Source organism: Aegilops tauschii, chromosome 3 (genome assembly GCF_002575655.3).
Source record: "Aegilops tauschii subsp. strangulata cultivar AL8/78 chromosome 3, Aet v6.0, whole genome shotgun sequence".
Lineage (NCBI taxonomy): Eukaryota > Viridiplantae > Streptophyta > Magnoliopsida > Poales > Poaceae > Aegilops > Aegilops tauschii.
The window spans coordinates 607,259,235-607,272,772 of record NC_053037.3 but is presented as its reverse complement, the minus strand read 5'-3'; the positions used below and the strand labels follow the sequence as shown (position 1 = coordinate 607,272,772).

At 46.9% G+C, this 13,538-nt stretch overlaps 1 protein-coding gene across 1 annotated transcript; it reads left to right on the top strand.

The window, feature by feature from the left end:
* The first annotated feature begins 3,625 nt into the window (after nt 1–3,625).
* On the top strand, nt 3,626–12,652 carry LOC109783888 (protein DETOXIFICATION 40). The gene is made up of 7 exons (XM_020342467.4): nt 3,626–4,005; nt 8,024–8,655; nt 8,754–8,810; nt 8,911–9,149; nt 11,608–11,726; nt 11,829–11,915; nt 12,220–12,652. The coding sequence occupies exons 1-7, from the start codon at nt 3,724–3,726 to the stop codon at nt 12,298–12,300; spliced, it is 1,497 nt and encodes a 498-aa protein (XP_020198056.1). The 5' UTR covers nt 3,626–3,723; the 3' UTR covers nt 12,301–12,652.
* The last annotated feature ends 886 nt before the right edge of the window (nt 12,653–13,538 follow it).

The following is a 13,538-nucleotide window of genomic DNA, read 5'->3' as shown; positions in this document are numbered from 1 at the left end:
AATGTCCGGCTACTTGAACATGCATGGTGGGGACGATCGGGCAAAGAAATGTCGTAGCATGGTCTGGACCATGCATGCATCGCCATGGAATGTGTCGCGCGAGTGGCACCTGACACAACTAAAGGCATGCATGGCCAATGCTCCACCGTTGAGGGAGATCTAGAGATGTGGCGTTCCCGTTTCTCGTAATCTACTAGTCTTGTAAACAAAGCATGCAGGGGAAAGAGACGATAATACTCCCTCCTTCCATCTATATAGGGCCTAATCGTTTTTCGAGACTAACTTTGACCAAGTGTTAGAGCAATAATATATGACATGCAAGTTACACAAAGCATACCGTCAAATTCGTATGTGAAAGGAACTTCCAATGATATAATTTTCACATATACATCTCATGTATTATTACTCTTATCAATAGTCAAAGGCGGTCTTGAAAAACACATTAGGCCCTATATAAATGGAAGGAGGGAGTAGATAGCTTGAAGTCTTGGACAGGGTCGTTGGAAAGGTGGTGACAGGCCCGTCGTTCCTTGTGGAGGCAAACGGATGGGCGATGCCCTCAGCTATGAGCGCGCGTGCATCGCGTGGGTGCGGACGACTGCCAGGTATCGCCGCAACCACAACGGCGCCGGCGTGGGTCCAAGCTGATAGTATACCGCTAGGTCATCGAGATTTCAGCCAGCCAAGCCGTGTGGAGCGAGCCTGTCGCGGCTCGCGGCGCCGGCCGTGGTGACGCAGATCTTCTCGGGCCACCTGGGGAACGTGGAGCTCGCCGCCGCCTCGCAAGGCAGCACCGGCGTCCAGACCTTCGCCTATGGCCTCATGGCAGCTTCAGCTATAAATCATTCGCGTGGGTACCTTTTCTTGATGACATGCCCCATTTTCGCTTTCGATCGATCGAGTAGATCGAAATGCGTAATCAACCCTTGACAAGTACCGGAGTATTAATTAGTGTCAATAAAGAAACAAATTAGCAAGTACTGGAGTGTTTATGTTTCTCTGCCTGCTAGGTTTACTTCGGTTCCAGGCTGGCATAACCCACAGCTTAGGCGAAGCGTCAAAAATCTCTTGGATTATGACGTGTTCAGGGGTGGAATAGTGACCTCCGGTTCTACGTAATGTTTCACGTTTGTTTACTGCCAGCAGTCAAGCTCGTGTGTCATGGGTTCGATTTATTTATGGATAATGCATGGGTGGTTGATGGCTTGCAAAACGACACATAGATAAATAATATTTTCAATCAAGAAACATCCGTCAACCGCCAACGTAACCATCCACCTCTCTATCAATCCGCCCACGCATGTCTAGTCACCCAAAGAGAACACATGGCCGGGTCACTTTTGGGTGCTACGCCGCCATCGTTGTGGCGACATAGAAAGAGAAGAGCCATAGAGCTGCACATCTCACCACGTCAGGCCCTGTTTGGTTACAGGGACTAGACTAGGAAAAATCTCTTTTAATCCCTATGTAATCAAACAGAAGTGACTTTTTCTATAGGGACTAGAAAAAGACTACTGGAGGGCCTTTTTTCTTTAGTCCCTGGGACTAAAAAAAGTCTAGTCCCTTGCAACCAAACACCCCCTCAAGGCTCCAACCGCCTATGCTCGCCACCCTGACGTGTTACTATTGATCGATGACCAGAGACATAAATCTCAATCTAGCGTCGCTACCCCTACACCAGATCAACTGATCAAGCTTTGCAGATCCACAAACTGCCATTGTGGCCCTCACCGCCGCAAACTAGTGATAAACAAACTGACTCCAATGCCACACCATGATCTCCTCGCCCACAGCAGGTGGATCAGGATGTCATGCGCGGATCATTCGAGTTGGATTGAGCACCACCATACATGCCAGCGGGGGGAGGAGGGGAAGTATCGTTATCGAGCCTTCAAACCCCCAATTATATATAGCATCAATTCCAATAAATAAAAATATCTTAGGATTTGAGTGTTCAGATTAAATCAGTGTGGAGTTATTTCTTATCAGTTTAACATTTTAGGATAAAATGTTAGAAAATAATTCGGATAAGATGAGAAGGATAAAGGAACGAGAATAATATATTTACTTAGCTGCAATGTGCAAATAATATCATAGAAATTTACAACAACTTATAGCATGATGAGCAGAGCACTCAAATAATATATCCGAAGCCAAAAAAGATTCTGGTGATATAGAAGTTTACATAAGATCCATCCTACACTTAATCAGTGTTCATAGGGCCATGTATGTCCAACCATAATTGTTAGGGAAACTACATTTCTCAAATAATATCTCGTAACCAAAGAAAGATTATAGCAATATGTATACTACCTCCGTTTCTTTTTAGTCTGCATATAATATTTGACCAAAGTCAAACTTTATAAAGTTTGATTAACTTTGTAGGAAAAAATATCACCATCTACAATACTAAATCTATACGGTATGAAAATTAATGTCATGATGCATCTAATAATATTGATTTCATATTGTGAATCTTGTACTTTTTTATAAACTTTGTCAAAGTTGATAAAGTTTGACTTTGGCCAAATTTTATATGAAGATTAAAAAGAAATGAAGGAAGTACTAGTTAACATAAGATCGGTCGCAGTGTTTCTAGTGAAATGTATATCCAGCCATAATTGCTATGGAAACTGGGGTTCAGACCATCTACAGCCGGGCGCCCAACCCCGCCTGAAACGTCCGGGAGGGGCGGTCCAGACGGTCTTCTTAAACGGGCCTAAAATGTCCGGGTTGGCCGACACCCCTCATATCCAACCCAAATATGGGGCGCCCGGGCACACCAGCCACGTCGGATCCAACAGCCCTACCCCATCTCAAATTGCATCAAATCCACCCCTTCGTCCTACCAGATCCATTTTGTGTTGTGCATGCGCAGCTACTCAATCATCTTGTGCAGCATATGTGGATCTACAATAGAAATCAAAGAGCTAATGTTTGAGTTGTGCACTTAAAAATAAATTTTATTTAAAAACTATGTATTTTGGTATCAACATTTGTTATTTACGTGCGGCATTGGCATGTACGATGGGCGTGCATACTTTGCATGATTTCAATTGTCCGAACTTTGAGATATGCGAATGCCGGGCATGATATATGAGGGGCCGTCCGGATAAGTCCGTGTGCCCGGGAGCGTCTGTGGGATTTTGATGGCCGGAGTTGGGAAGTCTGGCTATAGATGCTCTCCGGATGCAAGATCAAGCTGGCTAAAACCAAGACCATGTTCTTTCCCATGTGTACGCGCATCATATCGCCGCACATCACATGCATGGTGTCCATACACACTTACACTTGCGTAACACTACCTACCCACTCCCCCGCGGATCGATCGGGTGATGAAGGAGAGCCACCGGACTACTAGCTAGGTCTGGACCCGGATCCCCCATCCCCTTGAAAGGGCTGGCGCCGGCGTGGGAGAGGCAGTCACCACCACCAGCTACCATTGTCAGCAAGTGGCCGCGCGAACATCGTGGGTGTGCGTGGACGGCGACTTGCAAGGCAGGCATGCCGTGGTGATGCCAGAGCCAGAGCGTGGGGAGTCCCACTGTCAGCGCGAATCCAGGCAATCAACTATTTTTGTAGTAGGTATTGGCGACCGGGGCGTCAACGCCGAGAGAGAGAGAGAGAACACTGGCACATACACCATATATACGAGCTAGCTAGCTAGCTAGTAGCTACTGGCCATAGTCTCTCCTGTCCTAGCTACCAAACCTCACGAGCGTCATGGCTGGCGGGGACGAGCATGAGCATGAGCATGACGCGCCGGGTCGGCTGGAGAGCATCCTGACGGACACGTCGGCGCCGCTGGCGGAGCGCGTGTGGGCGGCGGGGGCGGTCGAGCTGCGGCTGCTGTCGCGGCTGGCGGCGCCGGCGGTGGTGGTGTACATGATCAACTACGTCATGTCCATGTCCACGCAGATCTTCTCGGGCCACCTGGGCAACCTGGAGCTCGCCGCCGCCTCGCTCGGCAACACCGGCGTCCAGACCTTCGCCTACGGCCTCATGGTACGTCACGACTCTCTCCTCTCATCTCTATACGTGGCCGCACTGTTCCATCGGCCGGGTAGATGGAAATGTTTGATGAGCCGACGAGTAGCGTTGTGTTTCTCCTGCTGCCCATGCTCATTGAGAGCTGCTGAGACCACATGCTCGATCGGGTAGATCGAAATGTTGGGAGGATCTCTGAGATTTGAGAGCACATGCTTTCCGATGGTCGTGGATCTTGCAGGCATGCAGTAGTCCCCGGCTGGCAAGCTGGTGGCCACAGATCAAACCCACCCGCCCACAGCTTAGATTAGACCAAGTACGTACTATTGTTTCCTGTTACAGTAAGTAGTGGATTAGATTCTGGTAACCCGTAGATTAGATTGGTGGGAGTAGATTCTTGTCGATCGTTATTAGTAGGGCTGGATCAGTGGAAGTACACTAGTGTCTTTCGCGAGAGATCTATGGCACATGGCAGGCCTACTTGGCACAAGCCAGTCATTCATTCATGGCGACTTGGCACTGCCCCCGTGGCCCCGTCCTGCCTGCTCACTTTCTAGATGGGTCGTGCACATGGCGGGGATTGAACCTGGTCGAATGTGACGTGCGTGCCTCTCAATCCATCCATCCATCCATCTCGTTGGTCACAGGGCAACCTGGTCTAGCATCGGCGTGGACATGGGAGAGATAATGTCGATCGGGAATTCGGGATGTACACTGACGACTGTGACCACGCTAAATAAATGCATGAATCGCCGGTCGATATGAGGGTTAGATATGTATGGTTTGGTTTCTAGCGGTCGCTCGGTAGCAGCCGCAACAATTAATATTGCATGAGTGGCCATCTATGTATTTTGGACTCTTGTCGTCGCGGACATATACATAGGGAGGATATTCTCCTGTCTTAATCAATGGCTAGGTGATGGCCACAGCCCAACCACTCCTTAGATCGACGGAGCGTGACATAGATGTTTCCTACAGTAGATTACATGGTTACTAGTGGGATTATATATGGATGGAGTGGGGTCTCTATGGTTGGCAGGCCTATTTGGCACAAGCCAATGACTCATGACTTGTATTCCGGATTTGGAGGTACCCCGTGGCCCGTCTTGTACGTGTGGTATGTGGCAGGTGTGAAATGCTCAAAATCGACTTGCCACCTCCCACACTAGTTCCGTCTATGATAGTTGTACTGCTCTGTAATATTTTGTAAGACGTTTTAAGAGTGCATGACAGTGTCAAAAAACGTTTTATATTAAGTTTGGGAGGGATCCTTTTCTTTAGAAAAACTGTAGGGATCTGCTGCGCATATTTCATTAATTTCTAGATAAGTGATAGAGTAGCTTCTTTCGTCTACTAGTGTAGTGTGTTCAGTTAAGTGAAGGCATGACTTTAACCTACCATATCAGCCCCATCATTTCTCCCAAATCCTAAGCAGAGCACGCCTTACGCGAGGTGAATATATATGGTTTTCATTATGGTGTGTATTGCCAATTAATTCCTAAGCAGAGAATACGCTTGTCTAATGACGTGACCTGTCCCATCAATCTTCGCCCTACGTTAAAAAGGTCTATACGTCGCCCTACGTAAAAAAGGTCTCATGTCATTCTCGATAAAGGCATTTTTACTATATATAACTTAAAATTTATGATGGGACCCACATGTTTTTCGTACGTCAACGCACCCACGTTCTCCGATTTGTTTCTGCCAAAAAAATCTATGACGCACAGAACCGGGATGGGTGCTCACGTTTGACACCTCAAACTGCTAGCCACTCTACTAAATGAGGCTTGCTGTTACTTGGGGGCGCGACTTCGGAAATTAAGACACAGCCGCGTCATATACTGAGAGCAAAACAATTTTTTTTGAATATTTGCAAAGTTGTGAACAATAAATTTAATCTCGAACATTTAAAAATAAAATAGCTTTTTGTTTTTTTAAAGCTGAATATTTTTAAGACACGAACAATTTTTGAAAACTAGGAGGTACTGTAGTGAATGTTTCTTCCGAATTTGCGAACATTTTTAAAACACAAATATTTTTTGGACTTTGAATTTGAAAAGGCAAACATTTTTTTCAAAACACGAATAATTTTTTAAAACTAGGAGGCACTGTAGCTAAGTTTTTTTAATCTATACTACTAATATAACTAGGTGAATTTTTGAAATATGCCCCCGGATGCATTGTTTTAGTTCGGTTTATTAAACAAGGGATATCGAAGGAATCTTTTTCTCCATCGCGTCTTCACATACGACCAGCCTCGCTCGGCCCAGTGACACCGTCACAATGCATAAGGAGTCTAACTACACCTAAAAAAAATAGGAGTCCAACTAAGATTTCATGGCCTACCTGACACAAACTATTCAGTTTACGTGATAACACAGACATATATTATATGCAGTGCTTTTCCCTATTATATTAGTCGGATGATAAAAAAAATCTTTGCTCAACGCTCTTGATCTCACCGGACACAAAGGTGGCTCAACGATCCAGTTATTGGACCTGGCCAACCTTGGTTAGTGACAACTGGTACTGCGACCACCGGCGACGAGGACGCAGAGAGGACAAGCGAAAACATGGGTCTCATGTCATATTGAAATGGAAGATGCGGGCCTAAGGATGAGGGTGAGATTTTTAGTCATGCTCAGTGGGTAAGGGCGTCTGGGATGTTTTCACCCGTTGCAACACACGGGCATTTTTGCTAGTCTAAACTCTAAAGTACTATTTCGACCCCACTTAGTTGTACTACAAATCATGATGCTGTAGCTGTTAACTCATTAATTTTCCAAGGACGCTGCACATAAATGGGAATATGGACTCAGGGACCGGATGCACCTACTCTGCAATCATGCGAGACATAGATTATATGCGGCTTTGAATTTTCAATGTGCTTACTCTCTTGAGATTGATAAGTCACCTTGGTTGTTGATCAACAGTTTCACTGTTTAATTTCCTTTTTTTCCCATGAATGTTTTGGTGTTATTTACCTTATTCCTTATTTATTAATTCATTAGTCTTAAAAGCTGTTTTGTTTGTTTCACATATAATTGTACAGTTTACTTAGTGTAATTCTACTGCTACATATAAGAAGTCTGCCTGGAAACCGAGCAAATGAATCATGCATCCACCAAACGGTGAACCAGTTGAAAATATTTCCTTGTTTTCCTGAAAGCACCTTTTTTGCGGGTAATCTTGAAAGCACTTGCACATGCTGTTTTCCTAAGAAACATACAAAATCGTTTTGCAAGTTATGTAAGAAGAATAATTAGAGGTCATGGAGGGAGCAATACGAAACTCATAATGATGAATTTGATTAAGAGCGGTGAAGCTCCATGAAACTCTATTAAGTTTTTCATGAGGCTGTACCTCAAAAAAAAAGTTTGTCATGAGGCACACAAGATAATAAGTCGCTTGAATTTCAGTGAGCCTCTTGAGATTCATAAGTTTCCTTGCATGTTGCTTAACAGTGTTTCTTCACTGTTTAATGTCCATTTTTCTTCATTAATGTTTTTATGTTATTCAGTACCTTTTTCCATATTTGTTAATTAATTAATTTCTAAGCTATTTTGTCCGTTTCACATGTTTTTGTAGATTTTACTTAGTGTTACACTGCTAGTATAAGAAGTCTGCTTGGAAACCTGGCAAATCAAACACGTTTACATGCTCTTTTGCTCTTCTCTATGAAACATACTAAATTGTTTCGCAAATTATGTAAGATAAAAAAATTGGAGGACATGGAGGGAGCAATATGAAACTCATAATGATGAATCTGATCTAGAGGGATGAAGCTCCATGAAACTTCAAATGAAGACAAAAGAGGAACAGTATTAAGGATGTAGTGCTACAGCACATTGCACTTGGATATATAGATCATTGTGAATCATAATCGCATTCCATATTCTGAAAAATAATAAGCTCATTTCAGTTGTGGCTTTCCTTTTTTCCCATGCAGTCCTAATTTATCCTAAATCTAAGCTGCAAGTTAGCTAGAACGCAGTTTGTGACAATCCTAACAATTATTAGCATTACGTTTTTGCAGCTGGGCATGGGCAGTGCAGTGGAGACCCTCTGCGGGCAGGCCTACGGTGCACACAAGTACGACATGCTTGGTATCTACCTACAGCGCTCCGTCATACTGTTGGGCTTAACCAGCATACCACTTGCTCTGATGTACGCTTTCTCGGAGCCACTCCTCTTGTTGATGGGACAGTCACCGGAGATAGCCCGTGCCGCTTCGATCTTCGTGTACGGCCTGATTCCTCAAATCTTCGCGTACGCCGTCAACTTCCCGATTCAGAAGTTCCTGCAGGCACAGAGTATCGTTCTGCCGAGTGCTTACATCTCGACGGCAACGCTCATTCTACATGTGTTGATGAGTTGGGTGCTCATGTACAAGGTTGGCCTTGGGCTGCTCGGTGCCTCGTTGGTGCTGAGTGTGAGCTGGTGGATCATGGTCGCCGCGCAATTTGTGTACATCGTCGTCAGCCCGACATGCCAGCACACGTGGACGGGGTTCAGTTGGCAGGCCTTCTCCGGTTTGCCGAGTTTCTTCAAGCTCTCCGCCGCGTCTGCGGTGATGTTGTGCCTTGAGACATGGTACTTTCAGGTGCTGGTGATCATTGCTGGATTGCTCCCCAACCCTGAGATTGCCCTGGATTCCCTCTCTATATGGTGAGTGTCATTGGACATTAAGACTTACTGTTGTTCCTAGTAATCAATCTTCAGAGTAGGTGCTGATTAAATTTCATTTGTGCGTTTGGCCGGTACAGTATGACGATTTATGGTTGGGTGTTCATGATCTCAGTAGGGTTCAACGCCGCTGCAAGGTTTGCAAGTCTATACTGAAAGGCCTTGATAAACAATAGCATTGATTACTGACAACTAGGTAAGTACTCTAACTACCTAATGGATACCTTTTCACTTCAGTGTAAGAGTGAGCAATGAGCTTGGCGCCGGCAACCCGAAGTCTGCATTTTTCTCTGTGTGGGTCGTGACCGGGATCTCTACAACAATCTCTACCATCCTTGCTGTTGTGATCCTTTGCCTTCGCAACCACATTAGCTACTTATTCACAGATGGTGAAGCAGTTTCGGATGCGGTGGCGGATCTTTGCCCATTTCTCGCCGTCACACTCGTTCTCGGTGGCATCCAACCTGTACTGACAGGTAATATTTTAGACACTTTCTACATGAAGAACATGTGATTTCTTGATTCTCGACTAATCCGTTAGTACAAAATTATAGAAAGGATAGATGGCAGGTATATTATTAGAACAATAGGAGCCCATTTCTGTTTTGTTTAACGTTACAATTCATGTGCAATTTCAGTTTTTTTAATTCAATCTATATTATTTTCATAGTTACTAAATTCTAACGTACCAGAGTATTACCGAAAAAGGCTTTCGCCCCGCTTTATATATAAAGCAAAGATCCACAGTGCCCGGTACAACCGCACTCACCCACCACAAACACACACACACGCAAGGCAGGATACATAGACGCTGAGCGCAGCAACACACACCCTAGCACTACAAGAGCCGCCGGGGCATCATCCGAAGAAGTGAAGCCGCATATGAGGAATCGTGGGCTCTAAGGCGGTGCCTTCAGGAAGGATACGGCACCGGAGCGTCGCCACCGCCCGATCCGAGGATCAGAGTTTCCCCTGGAGCGCCACGACGGGCAGTGATAGCCGCGACGACGCCTTCAAGAAGGGAGCGATCTTCGCCGTCGCCAGTCCGTCCGAAGATAGAGTAGGTTTTCACCCCAGCCAACATTCACCGCCACCGAACGCCACACCCCGGCTACCACGCCGCCCACGGCCGTGGCAGCCGGGCAGCGCCGAGGCACGAGCTCTGCCCATGAGCACCGCGCCACCACCACCAGGGCCGCTGCCCCGGAATCCAAGACCTTGACACCAAGTCCCCCGAGCCCCACCGCTACCCCCACCGCAGAGACGGGCGGAATGGATCCGCCTTTCACACCCCTGGCCGGTCCCAACGCCGAGACCCAATAGGCCGGCCACAACAAGCCTCCATCGAGCCGTCCTGCTACACCGGGCGCGAGACGAGCGCAGTCCTGCCGCCGGGCGCGAGACAGGCCGGTCCTGCTGCCGGGCGCGAGACGAGCGCAGTCCTGCTGCCAGGCGTGGGACAGGCCGGTCCTGCTGCCGGGCGCGGGACCAGCTCGGTCCTACGGCACCGGGTGCGAGACGGATGATGGACCGCAGCCGGGAAAGGCCAGCCCTCCAGTGAGAGAAGCGAACGGACGCCGAGGATAGGGGTCGAAGGCCGATATAGGCACCCTACAGATGGGCCGACGCCAGGAAAATCTGGCCGCCGCCGCAGTCAACCTGCCACCACCACAGCAGCTGCCGGGCACGCACCCCCGCAGCCACAGCCAGTTCGCCGCCACCCCGACCAGCCGAGGGGGCCTCGGTCAGGGCCACCGCCCGTAGCCCTAGCCATCGCGGCCCGCGCCGCCGAGAGGTCAAATCCGAGAGAGCCACCGCGGCCGTCGTCTCCAACCTCCGGCCCGCACCACCACCACCAACTGCCGCGAAGCCACCACCACCTGTCGCGGCCACGACAGAGGTGGCCACTTGCAGCCCATGCCGCCCGCAGCCCGCGCCGTCTTGAGCCAGATCTGACCACGCCGGAGCCGCCGCCGTCTCGGGCACAAGCGCGCCACCCACCCGCGTCCAGCCCTCCACGCTAGGCCTGCCGCTCCGCACACAGACGCCGAGCGCAGCCGCGTGCCGCCGCGCCCTGGATCCGCGCTGCGCCGCCGCCCTGGAGAGCCTGCCCGCGCCAGCCTCCACGAGCGGGGAGAGAAAGGGCCCCGCCGCCGCCAGCACCCATCGGGCTTTGCCCCGCGGTGCAGACAGGCGGCGGCGAGGGAAGGGAGGGGGGAGGGGGGACGCGCGCCGGCAACTAGGGTTATCCCCTCGGTCGCTCGCGGGAGCGACGCGAGGGGAGGGGAGGGGGCAATGGCGCTTGGTCGTACCAGAGTATTGCGAGATGACCTACACCTATATTTGAAATGACTGTAGACTCTTTTATACTTTTGGGGCAACTGCATCATATGTGTTAAACATAGCTCCAATTTATGTATAGTGCAAAGTTCTATAGTGCAAAGTTCTCTCCCAAGTTCCAGGCTAGTCCTTTATAGGTCTTTCATGTTTTTTAGGACTATAGTATGTTTCCCTACCGTGGTTTTATTAGTTTTTGTAGTATTATGCACAAGAAAAGAATGTGGTACTCTCTTTTCGCATAAGAAAGGGAAAGGAAAAAATTGATACTACAAGATGTAGGCCCTCGGGAAAAAGAGAATGAAGGTACAAATGAGGGAAACATGACTATCATGTTTTGAGATGCAAATTTTTCCACACTGTGATAACACATATTTCAGGGATATAGTAGGTTTCCGTACCGTGATTTGATTAGTTTTTTGTAGTACCAAAATTCAAGAAAAGAATAGGGCAATACAATGTGTAGGCCCTTAGTGGAAAAAAGTGAAGGTACAATGAGGGAAACAAGTCTACCATGTTTTGTGATGCATATTTTCTCTCTTGAGATACCACATATTCATAATGACTGAAATTTACTAACATGTATGGAAACATTAGGTGTTGCTGTTGGATGTGGATGGCAACAATTTGTTGCTTACGTGAACGTCGGCTCTTACTACATCGTAGGCGTTCCACTTGGTGTTGTTCTTGGTTTTTTCTTCAATCTTGGCGCAAAGGTAATGGACATGTCTGTAAATTTTTCATATATATTCCGTGATGGCAAAATCTTCAGTTATGTGTTCTAACGTATGTTGATGGAATCGTATGCCTACTTGCAGGGTATTTGGGGTGGTTTGATTGGGGGAACAGCATTGCAGACAGCCATTCTGTTGTGGGTCACCATAAGAACTGACTGGACGAAAGAGGTATGGCTTGTTATTAAACCTATAGTGTAGAAAGTTGAATTTGCATTTCCATTCTTTTGTACAAAAGTGTAAATGATGAATACTAAATTAACTCCCTGATGACCAAGGATAAATCTAGCTTTCGTTGTCGCCATATATGTTGTCATAAATGTAACATGCACACATGTTGCTTGCTCATCACCATTCCTCCGTCACATGATTTAGAACCTTCTTGAGAGTATACGCTTGATGCAAACTGATCAAAAATATGTGTTGAAAAAATACACTACATAACTGCATTGGTTAATTTTTCTACATTCTTCAGGTAGAGGAGGCACAAAAAAGGTTGAACAAGTGGAGTGAGAAGAAAGAGCCCCTCCTTACAGGCTTCAAGGACAATAACTAATAAGTGAATCAGTCTAGATGTGTGCATCTCAACAGCACAGAAGCATGCTGGCTTCGATACTTTGAGACTCGCCGTCAGCGTGCGGGTGGGAGGGACTGAATTCAGGTGTTTTAAATCTCACATAGATTTATGTCCCGATTTGGATGACATGCCAATGATAGGCTTGTTAATATATATTGTAGTCTTTGTTGGCATGTCACATTTTTATTTCCTTGGGGTGTCTATGTTCTTGGCCTTTCCCTCTTTCTTTTGTAAGGCAATTATTTGGCGACTTTGTAATACATTTTGTAATTAGTTGGACTATATGCATCCATGACGATGTACAAACGGGTAATGAAAAGAGTGAAGTTTTGGAAACTGTGCTCCGGTGAGTCTGGAATTTCGAAATCTTGAGAAAAGAGTGAAGCCTTACTTTACATCGCGTGCACAACCCTTCATCACACATATGTATGTGCACTACCAGCCAGGCCGCAGGTGGTGTGATTAGTCGGCAAGCTGGCTCCCACAATTGCAAATGGTTGATCCAGCGGTTGTGCTTCGCAAATCGAATAGCACGCAAGGGGGGGGGGGGGGGGGGGGGGTGATTTACGCGTCGCATTCCCGCACCAGCAAAAATAAATCTCTAATGTCACTAAGGCCTAAGGTCACTTTCAATAGGTTATACTAAGTGGCGGTGCTTTATTGCATTTGTTTTGATACAAATTGTTTTTCTAGTTCCTTCTATATTGTTATATGATAGGGTGGTCGCTATGAATTTAGGGCTTGGGGAATGTAAAATACGGTTACATTTATTTAAAACTCATATAACCAAAGAACTGATATATATGACTAAAATATACTCCCTGATGGCTTCATGAGTGAGGATGGTAGGAGCATCATGAAGAACATGAAGCGGTGGAATGAATCAAAGATTGGATAGAGACACTCCGAGCTTCAGATGGAGATCAAGTGGATCTGGATCATGGAAAGGCAGACTTAGAGTCTCCACACGATGCACGATCACACAAGATAACTGTTGGGGAACGTGCATGAAAATCAAAAAATTTACTAGGAAACCCCCAAGATCTATCTATGGAGATGTAAAGCAACGAGAGGGGAGTGTGTCTACATACCCTTGTAGACCGAAAGCGTTAGCGTCGTAACGCGGTTGATGTAGTCGTACTCTTCACGATCCAATCCGATCTAGTACCACACGTGCGACACATCTGAGTTTAGCACATGTATGGCTCGGTGGCGTT

Bases quoted from the DNA above. Each gene is read 5' to 3' on its own strand.
- LOC109783888 (XM_020342467.4), top strand. From the start codon at position 3,724: ATGGCTGGCGGGGACGAGCATGAGCATGAGCATGACGCGCCGGGTCGG. The intron at 8,811-8,910 runs GTTTGCAAGTCT...TTTTCACTTCAG, and splicing joins GGGTTCAACGCCGCTGCAAG to TGTAAGAGTGAGCAATGAGC. The intron at 11,727-11,828 runs GTAATGGACATG...GCCTACTTGCAG, and splicing joins TCTTCAATCTTGGCGCAAAG to GGTATTTGGGGTGGTTTGAT.